At 40.3% G+C, this 21987-nt stretch overlaps 1 protein-coding gene across 1 annotated transcript in view; it reads right to left on the bottom strand.

Annotated features, from left to right (window-relative positions):
- Positions 1–21987, bottom strand: part of PTPRR (protein tyrosine phosphatase, receptor type, R) — a gene marked incomplete at its 5' end in the record, with an annotated part of 134833 nt that overhangs the window by 62889 nt on the left and 49957 nt on the right. The window contains 2 exons of the mRNA XM_010134139.1: positions 7553–7708; positions 11733–11846. Coding sequence (XP_010132441.1) covers positions 7553–7708; positions 11733–11846 — 270 coding nt within the window. The remainder of the gene's footprint in view (positions 1–7552; positions 7709–11732; positions 11847–21987) is intronic.

The raw sequence follows: 21987 nt of genomic DNA, 5'->3' as shown, positions 1-21987 counted from the left end.
TCCTGCTGATAGTACATTTCTAAAACAGCTGTGCGCATTAAAATTTCCAGAACTCCCGGGGATTTTAAAATAATAACAATTGTAAAAGCTTTTTTGGTTTTTTTTTTCTTTATTGCTGTGTGGAGACTTGCTTGGGCTACTAAATTTCACTATGCTTCCAAACAGAGATTTGGTAGTAAAAACAGAGTAGATGTACCCTCAGTCTAACTGCGATATATTATTTAGAATAAAGTATGTTGTCTTGTGTTTCCACAATTGCAGTTCAGTAGACATTGCTCTCTCAATTTTCAGCTAATTGCTTTTCTTTTCTTAATTGTGTACTTTCTGTTCTCAGGTTGAGTAAAAATGATTCTCTTAAATTCTGGTTTCCACTGTAAATGTTCAAGGTCTTAGTGTTTTTCTGTGCTGAAATTCCCTAATGGCTTTAATTAAACTTCTCATTTAACTAGCGAATTGTCTTCCCATCTCAAGGTGGCCGTTTTTCCTCTCTGAGGACATTGTATAAGAGGGCTGGCATTTTTCCACAACGGAAAGTTCCTCCATTTGAAGGTAAGTGGCTGCTCATTGGACCTGTGTAACTACAAGGACCCTCTAGCAGTTTACAAGGGTACCCCATGCTTCAAAGTCTGCTTAGCCACCTGTTATCCTGCTCTTTTGAACATTTAATACATCAGGAAAACTCCCTGTGTCCATCAGCCTCCCAAACACAGGAAATCCTGATGAAGTAGAATTCATGCGGACAGGCTTGCTGAGCAGGAAGAGATCATGGCCCGGGGAAGAGAGGACAACCTGACAAAAACCTGCTGCATGCTGCATCCCAATACAGTTTTCATGGTCCTCCTTTCAGCACAGGTTTGTGACCTACTTGCTTGGAAAAGTCTAAAGTCAGCACAGATTCAGGACGATTCACAGATCATACCACCACAAAATGAAAACGTTTAGGGAAGTACTTGGTAGCATGGTTAATTAACAGAGGCTTGCTCGCTGAAAAAGATTGCCTCTGTAAAACTGGGAGCTGACTGCGTTAGAACTGAATGCATAATAAAGAAGAGTTTTCTCTGGAAGTTACAGCCCTAGGGACCAGAATGGAAATCCTTTACCCCCTTCTGCTAAACTACAGAAACAGACCTTGTAAAATTAGTGTATTTGTGTGTGTGTGTGTGTGTGTGTGTGTGTGTGTGTGTGTGAGTTCTCATACACTTTTTAGATTGTGTGTGTGTGTGTGTGTGTGTGTGTGTGTGTGTGTGTGTGTGTGTGTGTGTGTGTAATCATGCACTGTTTCATGATCTGGGCTTAAAAGTATTGCAGGTATTGTAAGTGTCAGCTTGGTGTTTAGAGAGCAACTTAAAACCCAGGGCTTTCAAAGATAAGCTGGAAATCTTGCCAAATATTTCTGCAAAAATTGTTCCTAGACATATTCAAATAGTGTTGTCGCTCCAACAGGGTGCAGCTCTCGGTGCAATCTGCTACCTCAGCACAGCAAGGTTATTCCGCTGTGCTCATGACACAAAACTTGGGTCCCAGTACTGGCTCAGAGCCCAAATCTGCAGCTGCTCTGCACTAGAGACTGCTCCTGTTGAGCTCCACGGGAATCCACGGCAACAGCAGCAGCTGAGGCTCTGGCCCATTAGCTATGAACTGTTTGACCCTCGGTGGGTTACCTGATGGCTTTCCAGTGTTTCAGAAATCTCAGGAGGAAATCTAGGTAAAAAGCAGGAGCTGAAGGAGAATTGACAATGCCGACATTTTGTAAGTGAGTAAATGGGGTTTTTTTCACCTCTTCACTGAAAGGACAAATACACTAAAAAGTAAATGAAGAACTAAAAGGATGTTTTGACTCAAGGTGTGAGAAACTTAAATTAACTGTAATTCATTAGTGTCACAAATCTTCTAAATATTTTATTGTAAACTTCATATACATAACTGAGTCTAACAGAATTAATCCCTATGATGTCTGTCTAATGATACACGTGTTCAGGATGCATCTTTCCCTGATTTGTCTTTCTAAACATAAAGTTCAAAAGATATTAACAAATGCTGTAACAAGAGTAAAAAACACAACTTAAACATATCTGGCCTACCATTTTGAAACAGTAGTGCCTTCACTTAACCAAGCAAATCTCTCTCCCAGATCTAATAGCAGCCCAACAGAATAATTGTTTAAGCTGCCTCCTAATGACAGAAGAGGCTGTGACCTCTAATAACTGAGTCATCTCACGCCCTCTCACAGTAAGTAATTGCTTTCTGAAACATCAGTACTGCTCATTCAGAACTTTGTTCCTTGGTCTGGGAGAACTGATAAGAAAGATGGCAACTGCCGTGCTCACTACAAATTGTTGACGCCCAGAAAACAAGCTCACAGGATGGCCATATGCTAGGGGAAAAACAAAAAAGAGAGGAGTTCTGTCCATGACCACGGACAGTGAGCCTCCCACATGGAGATATGCTGTGTCTCAATTGACTGATGTTTCTGCACATTTCTCTCAGTTAGGAACATTTTCCTTTAATTGAGAGTCCACAAAGACTTTCAGATAGTTTTTGAGGAGTGGGAATGTATCGCTGCCATCAGAGGTCAGGAAAATTAACTTAAACTAAGCTGTAAATGCCACAGCTAATAAAGGAGGGGGAATACCAGAGCAGGTGGGATGGGAGGGGAGTTCCAGTAGCTCAGGCACCATCATGTCCCAGAGCAAACCTGGCTGCAGGGAGAAAGGCTTATCATCATGTACCTTATCAAAAGCATCACCCTCAAGTGTTTGACTCACTGGATAACAAACTGGCTGGATGGTCGGGCACAGAGAGTGGCAGTGAATGGAATTCAATCCAGTTGGTGGCTGGTCACCAGTGGTGTCCCCCAGGACTCAGTATTGGGGCCTGTCCTCTTTAACATCTTTATCAATGATCTGGACGAGGGGATTGAGTGCACCCTCAGTAAGTTCGCAGATGACACCAAGTTGGGTGGGTGTGTCAATCTGCCTGAAAGTCAGGAGGCTCTACAGAGGGATCCGGACAGGCTGGACCAATGGACTGAGTTCAACTGGATGAAATTCAACGAGGCCAAGTGCCCTTGGAGCATAGGTCACAACAACCCGCTGCAATGCTACAGGCTTGGGGAGGAGCGGCTGGAAAGCTGGTCAGCAGAAAAGGACCTGGGGGTGCTGGTTGACAGTCGGCTCAATATGAGCCATCAGTGAACCCAGGTGGCCAAGAAGGCCAACAGCATCCTGGCTTGTATCAACAGTAGTGTGGCCAGCAGGAGCTTGGGAAGTGATTCTCACCTCCCATGGTGAGGCCACATCTTGAATCTTGTGTTCAGTTTTGGGCCCTTCGCTTCAAGAAGGACGTTAAGGTGCTGTAGCATGTTCAGAGAAGGGCAACAAAGCTGGTGAAGGGTCCAGAGAACAAGCCCCATGAGGAGCAGCTGAGGGAACTGGGGTTGTTTAGCCTGGAGAAAAGGAGGCTGAGGGGAGACCTTATTGATCTCTGCAACTACCTGAAAGGAGATTGTAGAGAGGTCAGGGTTGGAGTCTTTTCCCATATATCAACTGACAGGATGAGAGGAAACGGCCTTAAGTTGCGCAAGGGGAGTTCTAGGCCAGATATCATGAAAAATTTCTTTATAGAGAGGGCTATGTATTATTGGAACAGTCTGCCCAGGGAGGTGGTGGAGTCCTCATCCCTGGAAGTGTTTAAAAGATGTGTAGATGTGGTGCTGAGGGACATGGTTTAGGGACCCTGGTAGTGCAGGGTGAATGGTTGGACTTGATGATCTTAAAGATCTCTTCCAGCCAGATGATTCTGTGATTCTGTGAGTCCGTTCCCTAAGGAGTCTTCACAAGACTCTACCATATATGCGTGTGTGATAAAGTGTTGTGATTTTACGTCAAAGTTAGCAGGCCTGCAAGGCTCCTGTCCCTGTTGCTCTGCTCTCAGTGTACCTGTGCAGGTGTAACACTATGTCTGTCTTGTCTGATCACAGGAGAATGTCCTCGTACTCTGCTTTGCTCCTGGGCACCTCTGTCAGTCTAGACTGTTGCAATTTCTAAGCTATAGGCTTTGATCACTTGTCCTTACAATGACTTAAGGTTTCTGTATGCTTTAAGTGCATGATTGCTTCCTTTGATTTCTTCTCTAAGAAGTTAGCATCACACGCTTCGAAGGCAACCAACAGAAACCTTGTGCAAGCAGGCTGTAACGGTACGTTTTGGGACTGTATAACTTTGGTATGAACTCTGGAAATGTCTTCTTTAGTGCCCTGTCTCCTAGCTGGCAGATAGCTTATCTCTCCAAAGACAGTAACCCTTATTTTATTTACTGTAACTCTGGTTATTTTTGTCATTCAAAACCACTTTAAATTCTCTTCTACTGTATTAAGCTCTGAAAACCAGTAATACTTTCTTTTTTTCTCTGCGCTCAATTTAAAGACATCAGTAAGTCAGGATTCCTACACCATAATAGTATGGGCTGCCTGAGTCATTGAATTTAGTCCCACGAACAAGCACGAAATTTGGTAGTTTGTTCTGGGGTGGTCTGCTCCTGGCCCTGATACAAACCACGGAGCAGAACACAATCCTAAATCCCAGTTCGGACACAAACTTAAGTCCCTAACAAAAGAGCAATTGCTGCAACTACAATAGGCTATTGGAAGACAAAGGTCATATGGAAGGTATTGCTATTGCCCTGGATCCCTGCAATGGCAACAACTCCATTAAATTAAATTTTCACATTCCCACAGGTATGTATCCCATTCTACACCAGGCAGCAAAGGACTCTAGTGGTTCAGAATAAGAAACTAGGATATGAATTTTGAGATAGGCAATTTAATTGAAAATAGATCAAACAGTGATTAATGAATCATCTGATGACCTGGCAAGTTATTACTGCAATGAATGGGAATGTAGTTCCAGTCACCTACAGCCACTGAGACTTTCGCTGTTTATGCTATCACATGGGTTGAGACTTTATGCAGAGAGCTTTGGTTTTCCACCTGGGTTTTCCTACATAATATTGGTAACGTTTCTCAGGACAGGGTAATCTCCGCCACAATTAGCCCTCTTCAGCTACAGTAAGCTTTGTTAGAAAGAGTTAACCGAGCAGTCTCAGAAGCGGTATCTCAGAGACAGGATGAACTGCCTTTCTGTTTACTGTTAGAGCAAGACAGCAGACTTTCAAGCCTAGGCAGCTGTTTCATACTGAAATAGGCAGTTAAAAAAGGAGACAAATTCCAACCCTAACACCTCTGTGTCAGCCACCCACCTAGAAAGATGCAGATAATGCTTTCTTTCTGCACAGATACACTGATAGTGCATCTACAATACTGCCTGTGAAGCATTCAGACATTTTGGTGGAAGAGTGTACAATTTATTAGCTCATGATTTAATTATTATTGGTAGCTCATGAATACACACACACAGTGGGTAAAATAACGTGTCAAAGCTATGTAAAGCTTTCTCTAACTATCTTCCTTCAAAGGTCTGCCTGTTTTGATTTTCTTTGCTGTTATTTTATTTTTTTTGCATGATTTGTTCTTAGAGCAAGTTGAGAGAAAATAACTGCTTAGTAGCTGAGCAAGTAAAGATTATTTGTTGTTGTCTTTTAGCTGCCAATTTCTATGAAATCTCACACATGTAAACTATTGAGAACCCAAAGGAATATCTATCAGTATAAAGCTGCTTGATTTTTTCAGAATCAGGGCTTTAGCTGTATAAACTGCTAGAAACTGAAATATTAAAATAATCTTTTGTTTCTCCAACAGTATTAGAAGGATTTAGAGCCTGCACAACTTTCATAGTAATAAACCTTTTCTAAAAGATTCCATCTGGTCTATATTTTTTTTTTTCTGGAGAGAAAATTACTATCTCTGAGCACTCCAGACTATTGAAATGTATCTAACTAACTCAAGAGGAGATCTTGAGTTCAGCTCCGTGTTTTTTTCCAGCATCTCTTCATAGCTTGATGACATTTCTCCATTCATCTATTATTCATATATGTTCTTGTCCCATGTGTACCTGAAGTGTTATTTGCAACTGAAGTACTTGGAACAGATAATTGCACCCATCACAACTGCCAGACTCATATGCTTCAGTAACAAAAGAAATTCTGACCTAAAGGAAGCTTAGCTCAGGTCACTGATGAGAGATATAAGGACCTGATTTGATGTCTGAACAGCACTGTTTGGCTTTATTTTGTATTAGAACAGCTAAAACCTGAAAATCACCTACTTTTATAGTGGCAGGCTGCTGCAGCAGAGCATGTAAAATTGCATTAAACTGGCCTTGTTTCGCTATTTCGTTTTTTGTACCGAAGACACCCTCCAGATTCTTAAACAGAGTTAGAGCACTTAAAATGAACAAAAGCATTTCTAATACAGGTGAACGTAACAGCCAGTACTAATTCAGCAATGGCTCAAACACAGGTTTGGATCTAAAAAACCCAAGAACTCTTTACCCAAAGGTGGACACACAGCTCATCAGAACCTCCCTGTTTTTTGCACTATTTTGGACATAGACATCTCCTCTGTCAAAATGGGACATTCCATGAAAAATGCTGATTCTTGATAACATGTTTCAACTTATTCAGACCTCCCACTGAATTCTGAGTGTCTTTACATGCAGGTAAGGGTTTCTAAGACACTAAATAAAATGCAATGTGATGTCACCATGTCCACGAGTTCAGTGATTTCCTATCCTAAAGGTCTTTGCTTTTTTTCATTTGCTGTGCATGGCTCAAGTGGTCAGCCCAGAATTAGATGCCTATCTCAGCGGTAGCGTCCAGGACACCGTGCAGACAGCAGTGCAGTCTCTGCTTTGAAATAGCTTTCTCCGTTTCCACTGCACCCATCCACTCCCGCATCCCACCCCCCCCCCCCCCCCCGCCCCCCGCCAAGGATCCTGTCTTTACAATGACTTTTTTAAATGCACAGTGGGTTTGCCTAAGCAAATTTAATTTGTATGACATTTTGGATCCACCCCATCCACTCCCGCATCCCACCCCCCACCCCCGCCCCGCCCCAAGTGGATGTACTCATACAAATAGCTACAAGTTTTATTTTTGCCCTCTTTTTGGAGCAGATAAACAGAATTAATCTCTCATTTCTCCCAAGAATAGAAAGAAGCATGGGTACCACATACAGATTCAGCTTTTAAGAATCAAGTCAGGCACAAGTTGCACAGGTAGGAATGCTCACACCCGACATCTGCACTTCATTTATCTCTCTGCTGAAATGGTTATACCTGACAACCCACATTAATACACCAAAAGTCCTTGGGCCGACTTCCTTTAAAGCAATTGATGTATGTTTAGTATCTAAATTCTGATTTCAATGGTAGCCCAGCTGTGTGAGGAAGACCTGAATATTAATGCTTAAACGGGCTAATGAAGCATTATTAAAGTAATTAAACTGGCCTAGCTGTATAATTGCCTTATAGCATTAAAGGCACCTTAGCTCATACATTTGCTGCCTCATGCTTGAGTACCTCAGCCTGAAAACTATCAGGGATGTAATAACTGCCTGATCTATAACAAAATACAGGTTAGAAAATTGATAACCAACCTCAGGGGAGACCTCTGTTATTCCAAACTGGGATAAACTCTGATGCAAAATGTTGATATTAAGGGAATGCAGCACTTCTTCAGAGGGGAGCGCCTCAGAAATTCCTGGCTTTCTGTTCAGTGGGGACACAAACAGCTCCACACAGTTCTTACTCCCCTAGGAAAAACAAAAATGCAGAATCATAGGAAGGGTCTGAAGTTAGATGATATCTTCTGTCTATAGATTGCAACTATATATCCAAACCCAAAAGGATGTAATATAAATGCTGCAACCGGTTCTGTAAGGAGAGTACACCTATTTCCTGACTCCTTAAATCTCACTGTGCAAGAAAATGCAAATACCCTATGTGTGTTTCGTCTCATTTACTATTACAAGGTACCCGCTTACAGAGTCTAGTACCATTAAACAAGACAGGTCAATATAACATGGTGAGGGAAGGATCCATGGGATGGGGTCAACGGCACATTTACTATTACAAGGTACCCGCTTACAGAGTCTAGTACCATTAAACAAGACAGGTCAATATAACATGGTGAGGGAAGGATCCATGGGATGGGGTCAACGGCAAAGTGCCAGTTTTAGCAGATAGTTCATCTGATCTGAGCTGAAACACAGCCTTGTTTTAGAAGGTGGTCCTTAAACAGGAATGCTTAGTAAAATGCTATGGTATTTTGGCACTGTTTTCTAATCCTGGGTTAACACATTGCAGACACATACTACAACAAAGTATAAAGTCCTTTTAGTCGACTGCAGTGCAACTCCACAAATGGCAGAATATGAAAGGGCCAGAAAAGTTTTGTTTACATTTAATGGGTAAACTGAGAATGCCTACTCTCCCCTCTGTTAATTCTTGCTGGTGTCTTTGATACAGTCCTGGTAGCCCAAGAGGTGCTGTATTAGAGGTGTCAATGATGCTTACTCTACTGCAAAGAAGCAAAAGGAGAGAGTGCCAGAGGGTTCCTCCGGTTGTGTTAGATCAGAAGAGCACCTGAGACCACCACTCCAGACAGTGTCAATGTCCAAACAAGGTGTGGGAACCTGAGTTACCCAGACCTATTGACAACTTAGCAGAAGCTGTGATGTAGAGTCCAGACCTGGGGGGTTCCACGCACACAAGGTAAGCATGGAGTTACTATGTGCATTGCTGCCTTGGACATTGTGTGGACAAGAACCTCACCAGTCTGGTGATTTGCTATTCATCAGTATGGGATGGAAGAGATCACTTCAAACTGGGATAATCCAGATTTCCCCGACCTCCTCCTCCTCACCTTGAGTGTGCATCATTATCTTTATTGAGAGAAGAAAAAGACATCTTTTGCTATTCTTAAAATATCTAGTTTCGCATTCAGAAGTAGAGCTGCACAGAAAGGGACAATTTCCAACATGGTTACCCTACATCTGCCTCTATGTTCTCACATTTGCCACTTCTCCATCTGCTTGATAAGATTAGCAAGGACATTGGCTACTAGTGGGACTGGTCATTTCTCAGTGGGGCTATTCAGACCAACAGAGTAATAAGGAGTGAAAACAGACCTATAGGCTTGGAACGTCAGTCCACAGCAGAGACTTTTGTCAAGCTGAGGAAGCTGATTTGAGGACGCGGTCCTTGGTGGGGTATGCTCTGACATGGGTAGGTGGCTGGTTCTGGGTGTAGGTAGCAGGCACAAGGCAAGGCTTAGTGGGGACACAACGTTCCCAGTATTTGTGCCTCTTCTGTTTAGGAGTTCCTCTGCCCATTAAAAAGTCTTTATGGGAAGAAGATTTACTGAAAAGGCTAAGGAGACACCAGAAATTCCCAGTGAGTATTTCCCGGCACACTGTGTGGTGTTATACGTAAGGGGCCAGCAGGCCTTCTGTTCTCCCTGTACCCAACCACGTCCTGGCTGCAGCCTCCTGATGACTTTTGAGAGCTGCTCACTTGTGAGGAAGTCAGCTTACCTCACTTCAGTCATCTAAACTACCTCCAAAGTCAGCAGAGAGAGACTGGTAGCTCTAGAAAATTATTTAATCCATCCTAAAATAATCAGGATCTAAGTGCCTCTCCTCCTCCCATTACCCTTCTCTAAACTGCTTTTACAGGGAGCCTAGATGAGTGCCTTAGACTAGGCTGAAGTGAGGTGAGATTAATTTTGATGTGTCCTGCAAGCTTGCCAGCACTCCACATGAGAGGAACTGTCTCATGTTAGAAGGATGCAAAGTGGTAATAATGTCTCCTAAGATACATTTTTCTCCCTTGTGAATTTTGTCTGTGTGTCATTTTTAGAAAAAATAATAGGGCAGAAGTTTTCTGTCTTTCTTATATCTCTAAAATATTAATTCATCACCATCATGGCTTGGCTTCGCAGATGAAGATTTGGGAAGGGATTTACCCACTCTTACTGCAAGCGGCTGTTTCATCTCTCGCCCGTTGCTACAGGACTTTGCAAACGTGAGTGCACCCTTCAAGCCTGCGTGGTGGATTTTTTAGGTGAGGCGCAGCGTGTGCAAGACTGGCCCTACCCTTTAGGGTTCATCTGCCAGGGCCTAGTGAGCTTGGACGGTGACAGCGAAGTCCTCGGGTCGTAGGTTTTGTTAGAGTATCCTTCTCTTAGATGATGGATGCCTTACAAGGCTAAACGAGCTCCATCTGCCCGGGTTTGGAGTCAGAGTTGTCCTTCTCCTAGGATGGCTGCCCAAAGGCTAGTGAGCCCATCCTGCCCGTGGACACACTTTGTCTGACCCTTCAGTTGAGACCTGTCAGGCTTGGGAGACCCCACCGGAGGCACATGCCACCACCAGCATCACTCTCAACCTCACAAGGGCACACAAGCTCTTTCCCCATGACAAGGGGGTGCCCGTGAAAGAGAAAATATTAACTAGCATTATCACAAAAATATTAATTAGCAGACTTTTACAGATGTTAAGAATTGATAGTAATTTCTGTATTCTGAGCTATATGCAGGTGCAAAATAACATTACCTCTTCCCTTAGATCACAAATGAGAGGAGAAAGGGAAAAGCCATGGAGCCAGTAGGGAAACAAAGAGTGTATTTTTTCTGCTTAGTTACATAATTTCCACAGAGCATAGTAAAAACACTACTAAGTGACTTAACATGTCTAAATTCACATCCCAAAGTTTGGAATGTTCCTTATTCATTTGTGCTTTTTTCAGAATATGTCTTTCAACCTTTCATTCTAGTTAGTGCAGGGGACAAAGGAGATTTAGCATCACTTGTCATGAATGACTGACATCCCTGGTGAACATGAAAAGGGCTGCATTGCATTCCCATTTATCCTTTCCACTGTACTTCCCGTGTGATCCTTTCTCACAGAGATGTTACTTGAAGAGGTTTTATAATCCTTTTTGATGTACACAATCCTATCAAGCTACCAGGGCAGGAAATACTTTTATGCTAAACCTGTCAGTTTTCTTCCCTAATGTTCAAACTGCATGTAGAATAAAATAAAATAACTCTTCTTCCCTCTGCAGTGTGAATTGAATGCTAGCAATATACACCTGATGTTGGGATTTTTTTTTGCTTCATGGCAAAACTGTCATAAAAAGACAAGTATTAAGAATGGATGCTCTTAACCACACACAGAAAACCATACAACAGCAACTGCTTTTAAAAAGTCTTTGTTGCTCGAAGCAAATTTGCCTTCATCTTTTGCAAATATAATGCCATAGTCCACAAGATAATTTCTGAGCACAGATTATTATAGCTGAATAGAAAAACATGAATATTAATGTTGTGAGAAGACATTTAATTTACTAATGGAAAGTCTGAGGATAAATTGTGAAAATGCCTTTGAAAGGCAGAATGACATGTATTTTTTGAGCAATATTCAACCTTTGAGAAACAAAACATACCTAAGTGTCTTTTAATGAATGTGATGTAGAACTGCACTGAAATGAAAACTAGGGGATAAGCAATCTGCTTATGAATAGGATACAAAAGAGATTTCTCTGACTTAATTTTTCTCTAGACTGTAACTGAGAACGGCTTCCTTTCAAAGTAAAATTTAAATGATTTTGTAACGGAGATCTATTTTTCTGTAGTGCAGTTACAAAAAAAAAACTTGGAAAAAATTATTTTTCTGTCCTATTTTATTGCATTTTTCCATAGTGACAGGAAAATAAATTTAAGATAATTCCAAATAACCAGGTACATTTTATTATACACAGCCCTTTGGTACTTACAATGAGTCTGTTGATATGAACTTGCTGAGGTAACAGTCCCAGTGCTGCTGCCACTCCTTGGCGAAATATCCGAAGCAATGTGATATTCAGCTTGTTTACATCCATTTGCAGTGTCTGAAAAACAAAACCACTTCACATGAACTCCTTGGTCAACTCAATCAGTTCTCAAGATGGCTAATCTCTGGGACTCTTTGCTGATTTTTTTTTTTCCAAGAACAATAACCTGTGCAATCTACTTCAGTTGCAATAAAGAATAAGTCCAAAGGAAAATTTAAGCATCTTAAATGCTGCTCGTTAGCGAAGTATCACCTTTCCTCAACTACATTAAAAATAAGTTCCAGAGGTTTTTGGCTAAATTCCTTGGACAAGTCACAGTGTTCAAGATAACACAATTACTACATTAAAAATATAAGTCAAGCATTAAACATCAATTCACCTTCAAATAATGAGATGCTGGATTTACACAATAAAGATTCCCTTTGAATTTTATCTTTACATTTCTCCCTGCAGGTGAAGAATGAGTCAGACAGTGAAATCATACAATTTTAATTTTGATTAGTGGTTTCTGAGATCAAAACAGAAACATTCTGGATACATTCTACATGCATGAATTTCCTAAAACTTTCTCATGTGAGTCAGAGTACACTATAATTCTCAGCAGAGATCAACTATATCACTGAAGCATTTTCTTTCTCTGTGTTAGAATCATAGTGAAATTTAAACATTTCCCCAAATTCAAATCACTCCTGTGAAGTTAGTGGTATTTTACCCAGAAAATAATTAGATTCAAATTTTCTGTTTCCATGAAGATCCAGATACAGGGTCTTCACATGATGCCTGGTGGCCAATACTTCCATATGGTACTTTGGGGTCCCTTTCTTTGCTTTCGTATCTCCTTTGCAGACCATATGCAGTGGAGAAGAGAGGGGACAGGAGTATGTCAGATGGTCTCAGAACACTTGCAATGTTTCTGGCAACTTCTGATCTAGAAAGTTAGTAGTTCTGGCTGAGCTAGTTGACTAGAGCTGAAAAAGATTTTTTTATTTTAAACATCCTATTTAAAGCCACTTGCTGCTCTGAGGATCTAAGCAAGTGTTCTTCCTTCCTAACCAGAGCTGCATGAAAAGAATTAAATATCCATGGGTTAGATGTAACACTGGGAATACGGTTATGCTCTAGAAAGAAAGGCAATTTTTTTTTCTCAAAGAAAAACAGCATCACACATTTTGACTATTGTTCTTTATTTATCAGAAGTATTTACAAGCTGTGATGTAAAACCATAAAATATTCGCTCTCCTTTTCCACTGTCAATTTGATTTTTTCATCAGTACTGAGCGTTTTTCATCTTTTTCTCCTTTTTCTCATTTTTTTACACCAAAGGGATTGTCAGATTTTGATGCATCAACTGAAATCTGTTCTTACCACACAGCTGAGCTTTAATTCACCTGGAAGTATTATAGGATTCTTCAATTTAAATACTTTTTCTACCCTGGCATTTTCAAAATGCAGAATCTACTTCTCTTTGCTTCTTCTTGAATTAGACAAGACATCCTGAGTGGGTACAAAACTGCTCCACCTTTGTCACTGAAACAGAGAAACATCTTGAGATGGGACATATCGAAATCTAATGGATCTGAGCACCATTTCTTCTGTTCCCCAGACTGGCTCGCTCTGGCTGCGGCACACCTGAGCAATACAGCAGACGAGAATTAATTTGGAGCTGTGAAGCTGTCACTACACTGAAAGTCGACAGCCTGGTCTGCGGATCCTGGGTAAATAAGAAAGGGAGTTGTTGCTGAAATAGGAAGGCTGTCGTGAGGGTCCCTAGAGATCCAGCAGGACTTTTATACCATGAAGAGTGTGAAACTGCTTGCCTACATCAGTGACCCTGAGTTACGGGGATAATGCTAACTGTTGTTACCGAGCGAAATCAGCAGGCTTAAAATTAAAATACATTCACTTAAACATACTTGAGCCAGGGATCAGATCACATTAATAGAGATGGTGTTAAGTAGTGTGTTAAGTGCTTACTCACAAATGAAACAGCCAGAAAAATATCTAGCTTCAGACAAAATAGAAGATCTTAAAGAGGTTATAAGGATGTAATAAATTCTTATAGATTTAGTATGCTAGAATTGTGGTTCGTCATACCCAGGGGCAATAAAATGTGGTGAAACTCCATTATCTTAATGAGTGTCAAATTTCCATCTACCAGGTCTGAATTCGGTGCACCGTGTCCTATAACAAACAGTCATAAAAGGCATGTGCGTCTCTGTAACAGCTATATCATTCTTGGTGGCTCTGGAGGAAGCCTGAAGACCACAGCACTCTATTAGTCTGACATCAGCGGGCTTAGAAAGCAGAGAAATACCGGAGATTTCAGGACCCTTTTAGGAAACCTTCTAAGTGGGTGGGAAGAAATTTGCACTTAAACCTTATCTGAAGGTGTTTCTTGTGTAGCAAGGAAGATTTTTTTTTTGTGTGTGACTACTCATCCAACCCCACGCCCCTAAGAATTATTAAGGAAGAATAAGCTGAGATTTTTAATATGACCTTTGCCTTGCTGTCCATTGACAGGATCTGCTTCTCAGTTTCTGGTGTTAGTGTGAAGTTCCTTAGTGATTACAGTAAAAATTAAGAGTAACATAGGCCACCCTCTTCTATATCAAGAAGCACAACAGAGTGCATTTGCTTCTTCCTATCAAGAGGAAAGTCAGCAATCCAGAATCTGCCACTTCAGGAATGGGATTTGTAACTCCATCAGCGAAAGATGATGTATAAAATGCTTGATGGGACCTTGAGAAGCACCTGCTTTAGAGTGAGCAGCAAATCACAAATGTGCTCTGTGCTCTCTATTAGTCCCTTGTTTATACTGGGTTCATAAAAGCATAAAGCAGGAGTGGACCAGAAGTGGAGACACATCAAGTTCAGTATCCTGTAGCCAACTCTGGATACTTGTGAAAAATTACAGGAACAGTGTAATATTATGCTCTTTTCCCAAGTTCCTTCTGATAAGATCCAGGGTAATTTTTATCTACTCAGTACTAAATGGCAGTGGGACTCCTCGATTACATCAACGTTATCATACAATGACCCATACTGACAACATTATCAAAACCAGGGATGAAGGCAACACTTGGGGGCATTATATTCTCAACTCTGGCATGCGCCCTCCTGAAGGTGACTGAAATTTAAGTCTGACCTGAGGGTCTGGTACAAAGTTGCCTTCCTGCAAATTCTTGTTGTTGAATTGTCTATGACAATTTTTGTTGCGCAAAGTTAGCCAGAGAAAGAAAAAACAAAAGAAAAAGAAAGAAGTGAAAGAAAAAATAAAGTCCTAACTATTCATATCAGTAGAGAATTTTGAAAACATTATTAAAATTTTAGCATTTTAAAATTACTGTGCCATCCTGATGGCATGCTTAGATACTGTGTCAACTGCAGTCCGTCAATGTAAGAGATTAGTGTAGGAAACTGATAATGGATGAACTACAAATGAAACAATACCTATACATTAGACACACAATACAAACGGTCATTAAGAGAAGCATTTCTAGAAAGGAAACTAGTCCAGCCATTTACAGGTAATAATTACACAGACAAAATCATTATGTATTCTAATGCAACCTGGAATAAAACATGAAATTAACCCCTCTAAAGTAAATCCATAGAAATATATAAAACAAAGCGTTACCATAGATACACAGGTTATGTCTTACTGTGTTGCTCTAGTTGCTCCTTTTGCTTTGGAAAAGAAAGGGCTGAAGCATCCCTGTTAAACAGGACTAATCATTTACCCTCTGCTCAGCTGCAGCGTTTATCATGGATTGCAACCTTCTCCCAAAAGGGCTTACAATTTTGAACCTGCTGTGCCTGTTGGCAATAATGACTTGTTGAGCCTAGAGGCAAACATCCTGGAGGACTCATTTCCCTGAGCAATTATGAACCTGGATATTGCAACTGTAGTGACAGATTCTAGGTTTATCTGATCCAAGCAAAACAGGTAGTTTAAAGGGAAAGATTTTTTTCTGCTTGTAGTGGAAAAATTGGGAAGCCAGGGTTCGTGAAAAGGAAACTCGGCACAGAAAAACACTAAAGAACATTCACACTGAGATCCTACATGGTTTTTTTGATAGAGATTTTCAAGTTAAAGAAAAAAAACCCCAAACAACGTGAAAGGGATGAATGAATAACACAGGTTCTGAAATAATATTTTTAGGATATTACAATAGATTACAATTTGCCAAGTCAAGTTCTGCATCTCAATAATAATTCACAGATGCTTCTGTTTATTATATTTGCATTACCTTCTGTGATAACCTTTCTACAATGAGCCTCAAATATACCATTCCTTTTCTACACACTGGTTACTCCCATGTAAACTCTTCCTGACTCTGCCACAGGTGTATTCTCAAACTTCCAGCTAACCTGAATAGACAGAATAAATAGTCAAGGTTGAAGAAAGTTAAAGGTTAAAGTATAAGTCTTCACAATAGTTTTATGAACAAAGATTAAAAGCAAACCAGCAAGTTATACATACTAGGAATTGTACATACTTAAGGGAAATTGAGTAGTAATTTCTATTTTGTGCTAAAAATAAAGAAAATAAAATGAAAATAAAAATAATTACCCCTATTTAACTTAGGCCAAAAAAAGGAGAAAGCTCAGAGAAGAGTTGTCTTATCTGCCTGTGCTCCACTTATTTATTTATAAGAAAGTCACCAAAAATGCTGTGAAATGTTTTTTAGCACTAAAGCAAATACTGGACTGTGGTTGGGCTGTGGCTCTTCATCTGAGCATCTTGCTCTGACGCCTGCACAGTGACAGTGTCTACAGTTAATTAGTGTCATCATGTTGCATCTTGTCACCCTCACCGGACAGCCTCAGCTGTACAACCAAAAAAGGATGTATGTATCAGGAGGAAAGGTGAAAGTGTTTGTACAGTTTGGGTATACAACTACAGAAACCTGACAACAAATTGTGAAAATCCCTGCATTTTCTCTTGCCTTCCTGTTGCCGTTCCCAGCTGCACTGGGTGTCTGGTTAACCCCTCTGGCTGGTTCTGGTGCCTAATACACATCCACATTGGCTTTTATAATATTACAGGTGTCATGTATCGTAGCAAGTTTAGTGTCTCGTGTAGTCCATGAATCGCACAGGAATCAGCGTGTCCTCAGACAGCATTATGCAACTAGAAGAAAGCATTTTGCCAAGAGAAGTGCCACTCCGAAGGCACTTTGCCCTAAACCAAACTGGTGTCAGAGGTGGCATTCCCTCCTCTCCTGTTTACCTCTCATTCTATAATGTTATTTTCTCCAGGAGTAGAAACCTGCCCTTTTATGAAGTCTACATTTACTTTGAATTATGTCTGTAAACTAAGAAAAAAATCTCCTGAGTATAAAATCAATTATTCTTGGTGATTAATTAAAGAAGCTTCATGATTCTATGTATTAGCAGTTGCCTGCAGTGACCTACTCCAACTTTCATACATAATACATTTCTGCTAAAACACAATGTGACTAGAAATATAAACCTTGGGCTCCCTTCTAAGGTCAGGGAGCCATTACTGAAAAATTGGCTATTCTACAACAGTGTAGTGAAAATCACATGAAATAGTAGAAAAATTACAGGCGTATGTTTGAGTTTACAAGAACCAGTGAAAAGTGTTGAGAAATGCTTTGGACCTGGAACATGTTTCTGCTTAAGCCTCCCATTTTCTAATGAGAGGACATCAAGGCTGCAGAATACACAAATCTGCCAAACAGTTCCAAGTTTCACATGTAGCCAGTGAAAATTTATGCGTGTTTGTCCAAAGAGTATTTAAGAATTTCAGTATTTTGGTCAAAGAACTCTAAATTGGTTCTGTATAAACATTAAGAAAAAGTGGTTGGAATGGGATACTTTGATTGCTTCAGTCCTGGTTACTTCAGGGAAGTTTTGTATATTTGGATGCTGCTTTTCAAGATGTGACATTGTACAACTTCACTCACATTTTTGCTAGAGAAAAATAAAACCCACATCCTTTATGGAAAAATCTTTGTTTAAAGTAAGCATAATATTTCCTGGACTTACGCATTTCTCATATAGCACTGAAGAACAATCTTGGCTCATGATCAATTTTTCATGAAAGCCTATACATTTAAATATTTATGCACCTTATGAGCTCTCTGAAAGAAATCAAACACAGAAGTTACACTAATGGGAAATGTAGAGTTAATCTGATTAGTTAAGACAGCTGCATGGTCTCCCCCATATTGATTTGCAAGTGAATGTTCATTAAAATATAAGAAAACCAAAATTTATAAAAGGAAGCAGTCTTTCACACACTGCAATAAATCCACAGACCTTTTTACCACAGGAAGATGCTGAGGCCAAAAACTGAACAAGAGAAATAAAAAGGGCTGAATGCTTAGATAGATGTTGAAAGTCACTGATATCCCTGAAAACTGTTCAGAAGAGATACTACAAATCTTGTCATGCAGCAGAAGCCAAAACTGTATCAGAAACCAAGATGAACCCTAGTGCAATAGCAGCATTAGTTTCTCAGTCTGCTATCGAAACATTTGAGTGCTGGCCATTATCTTGGACTAAATACTGTGTTTCATACAACTCTTGTTTGCACATGTAGATACTGATTGAGGACAAACCCAGAGAGTGCTGCATCGCAGAGGATGCCGCCACCATACCAGGTGTTGAGGTGAGGCCAGGGCACTCAGTTGGCATCCACTCAGTTCAGACGGGCAAAGCTGCTCTGGAGGTGAGTGGGAGAGATGACTAAACTAGTTTGTCTCAGCTATGTGACAGTTTTACACTTCTTTTTGCAGGGCGAACTAATTTCTCAGATGAGATCAGCTGATTTGGAGAGGATTTGACCACTTCTGTAGGAAGCACCAACACAAGAGTGAGAAATGCTCCATCTGTGAGATATGGCTTTTGTTCAAGATTCCCTTGCTGAGCTTCTACATGCACTTAGGCAGTGAGTCAGTCAGCTACAGAAAGACTCTATGACCTTCACGGATGATTAAAGTGTATAATAATGCATTCAGCCTATTAAGGATAAGGTTTGTTAATGCCTGTCTTCAAGAGGCTTTGATTTCTATCAGTCCTATGTTTTGCACTAATCTCCGAGCCTGCAGTCTCCTAGCAAAGATAAGGGTCAGTCATTTGACACCGCTCAGTCACAAGGTAATGTGGATTTACTGATCACGTTTAATGAGAAGACACAGAATAGTCTTCTCTCTCTTCTGAAGGAAATCTCAGAAGGTTGCTTATTTCATTCTCCTGAATTGTGTGGGTCATTCCCGTACCACAACATGATATTATGGGGTTGACAGTTTCAGAGTGTGGGTTAGACTGTCCTCTCAATGCTTATTGTACTCATTTCCATTTACTCCTTTCCTACTGTATCATTAATGTATTAATCATGCATTATATATCTGGAAGTCAGAAAGTATGTACAGCTTCCAAACACCTAATATACTACAGATTGCAAGAGACCACCAACCCACAGCCCTGCCTCAGGAAAGGAATAACTTCACTGAGAGCCCAGTACAGATCATAGGGATTTTTTTGAGCCAAAGAGTTGCAGAATGCCATATCCCAAATGCCCATGGGATGCATGCTTGTCATTGCTGGGGGGATGTAAGAGGGGGTAAGGAAAGGTTATCTATTGTCCATGCAATACAAGTTTGATGCAGCCTTGTCCTTAAATAATACCAGTCCCAGCAGGTCTCTATATCATGGGAGTCCTTTGGAAGAGGAAAGGAGAGGGGCAGGAGGCTGCAGTAGCTCTGTTGGACTTTGTAGCTGAAGTCCTAGAGCTTCTTTGGCACAGAGGGAACTTTCTGCTTTATCATCTTGTGGAACTTAGGAACCTAGTGAAAGAAGGAGACAGTTTTCTCCTGCATGTGGAAGTCTATTACTCCTTTTTTAGAAAACGTTCACAACATTACTACATCTACTTTAAAGAGTACTAAGCTGGGGGCATTTGCAGATACTGCAAATTGATTACTAGTACGGATGAGAGGCCGAAATATGTGCTTCTAGCCTCAGCAAGTCTGCCTCAGTTCTATGTCTATAAAATGGGGACAATAGTATTTGACTGTTTCACAGGATTTTAGTAAGAATATGGGAGGCAGATATGTGGGATGGAACTTTTCAACTTCTTTCACAGATAATTTGAATGTTGCCTCCCAAAGTTAATTTCTGTCTTTTTTTTTTAATTTGGTGCTGCATTTCTTCAAGGACTGGGATTTACTTCATCATGAAGTATTTCAGTTTTCTTAAAATAACAGTTGAAGTTCATTTTAAACCTCTGATAGTTTTCTAGGCTTTTTTCCTTCCTCCATCCACTCCTCCCTGCCCTCCTCCCTTATGGTAGACAGTTGAAAAGGACAAGATGACGGAAAAGCACAAGACTGTAATACAGAGAGGTGGAAACACAAGGAGAGCTGGAAGAGCTCAGCTGCACACCATTTAAATATTTTTGTTCATTGAGAGATATGGATAATGAGCTCCGTAAAACTGTCTGTCCTTACTCAATACTAGCAAAAAAATATTATTCCTTCCATTAAAAAAAAAAAATGCTTGGTGCTATTACGTCCAGTCCAACTTTTATGCACATCATGATTGTACCAGTCACATCCTATTTCATCATTCCAAAGCCAGCGGTAATCCTCTGAGCAGACAGACCCTTTTCAGCCTGTTCAGCACAGTGCTTTATAATGTTTGTTTTCTCTGTCCAATTATTAAATCTTTAGGTAGAACCAGCGTGAAGTTCTAAATGCCAGAAAACCAGTATTGTTTCTCCTCACCCCTTCTGTAAAACCCTCATTACAGCTAGTTTTATGTTTCAAACAATTCTTAGTTACTGAAGTTTGTATTTTTGTTACAGCTTTGTAAAATGGTCCTTAAATCATCAAAATACCTTCCAGAAAACTGACAGACATAAAAAACCACCCCAAACCCATCCTTTTCTTTTTATCTTCAGGATTAAATTTAGTTTGTAGCAGACATATATATATATATGTTTTACAACATATTACAAGCTAATGAAGAACAAACTAGCAACCTGAGACAATACAACTTCCACATTTTTCAGGAACTGATGTGGCCAAAAGTCTTCCACTGATTTAATCTCCTTAGTAACCTTTATCTTTGCTTTGAAAATCAAAGCAAGATTTCAGTACTGAAGATGTCCTGGCTTTCTCATGCATTTCTTTTCAGAGTTAATTTTTATTGGTGGTTTCAGATGAGTAAAATCTGCCTGAACACGCACAATGGGAATGTTGTAGAAAGAGGCAAATGCTTTCCCTTTTTTCACATAATCATAGTTCTCTGAGGTTCCTGGGCATATGAATCAGAAAATTTAAAATAGAACTGAAAAAAAAAAAGTCTTAAAATACATTTGGCTCAACTGGAATTGAGGTATTTACACAAAAGACTGTTCTTGTGCTATTCCTGAATACAACTCGCATCCCAGGACAGTCTGGATTATTTGTCCACTACAGCTAAGACTTTCACAGTAAGAAGCGATTCTTACACCTCAGCTCTTGAGAGAGCAGGATCCCATTTTCACGAAAAAAAGTCCAATAGAAAGAGCTCTTTTGTGTTATGCAATTCACCAGTGTGTTTTGGGTCTTTATCTGCTTTCATCCTTTTAGCCCACTGAAGTTTGTTTACAGCCATTATCATCATCATAATCACTAATTGTTGGAGTAAAACTAGTACCACTGACTTTCCTTTACCTGCTTTAGCACTCCAAATCCACATGAACCACTGAAGGCAATACAAGGCACCCTTGTAGTTTCTGCCTTACGTTCTTTTTACTATTACATTAAGCAAACAACCATAAGCAAAATCAAGCAAAACCCTTAGGGACTTGTATTTTTTCTTAGACAAAACTTTCATTACCTTGGGTTTTATCCTGTCATGGATTCATGTGACTGGATATGTCCCTTTGTCTCAAGGTTTCAACAAAGACATTAATGATTGTCTGTGAAACCTATAAGCTCAGAAACACGAAAGCAGATGAAAAGACAATCTCAGGAGTTTCAAAGAATCACAGAATGTTACAAGGGATCTTTGGAGACTATCTAGTCTAACCACCCTGATCAAGTAGGTTCACCTACAGCAGCTGGGCAGACAATGGATTTTCCTTTTCTGTCTAGTACTCAGCAGAGAAGGCACCACTTAAGGGTAAACACTAACACCAGGTCTTCAAAGATTTAAGGAGAGTTTTACTTCAATCATTCCT

The sequence above is a fragment of the Buceros rhinoceros genome, unplaced genomic scaffold, assembly GCF_000710305.1.
Source record: "Buceros rhinoceros silvestris isolate BGI_N320 unplaced genomic scaffold, ASM71030v1 scaffold10714, whole genome shotgun sequence".
Lineage (NCBI taxonomy): Eukaryota > Metazoa > Chordata > Aves > Bucerotiformes > Bucerotidae > Buceros > Buceros rhinoceros.
Note: the sequence above shows the minus strand (reverse complement) of the source record. Positions and strands in the feature narration are given on the sequence as shown.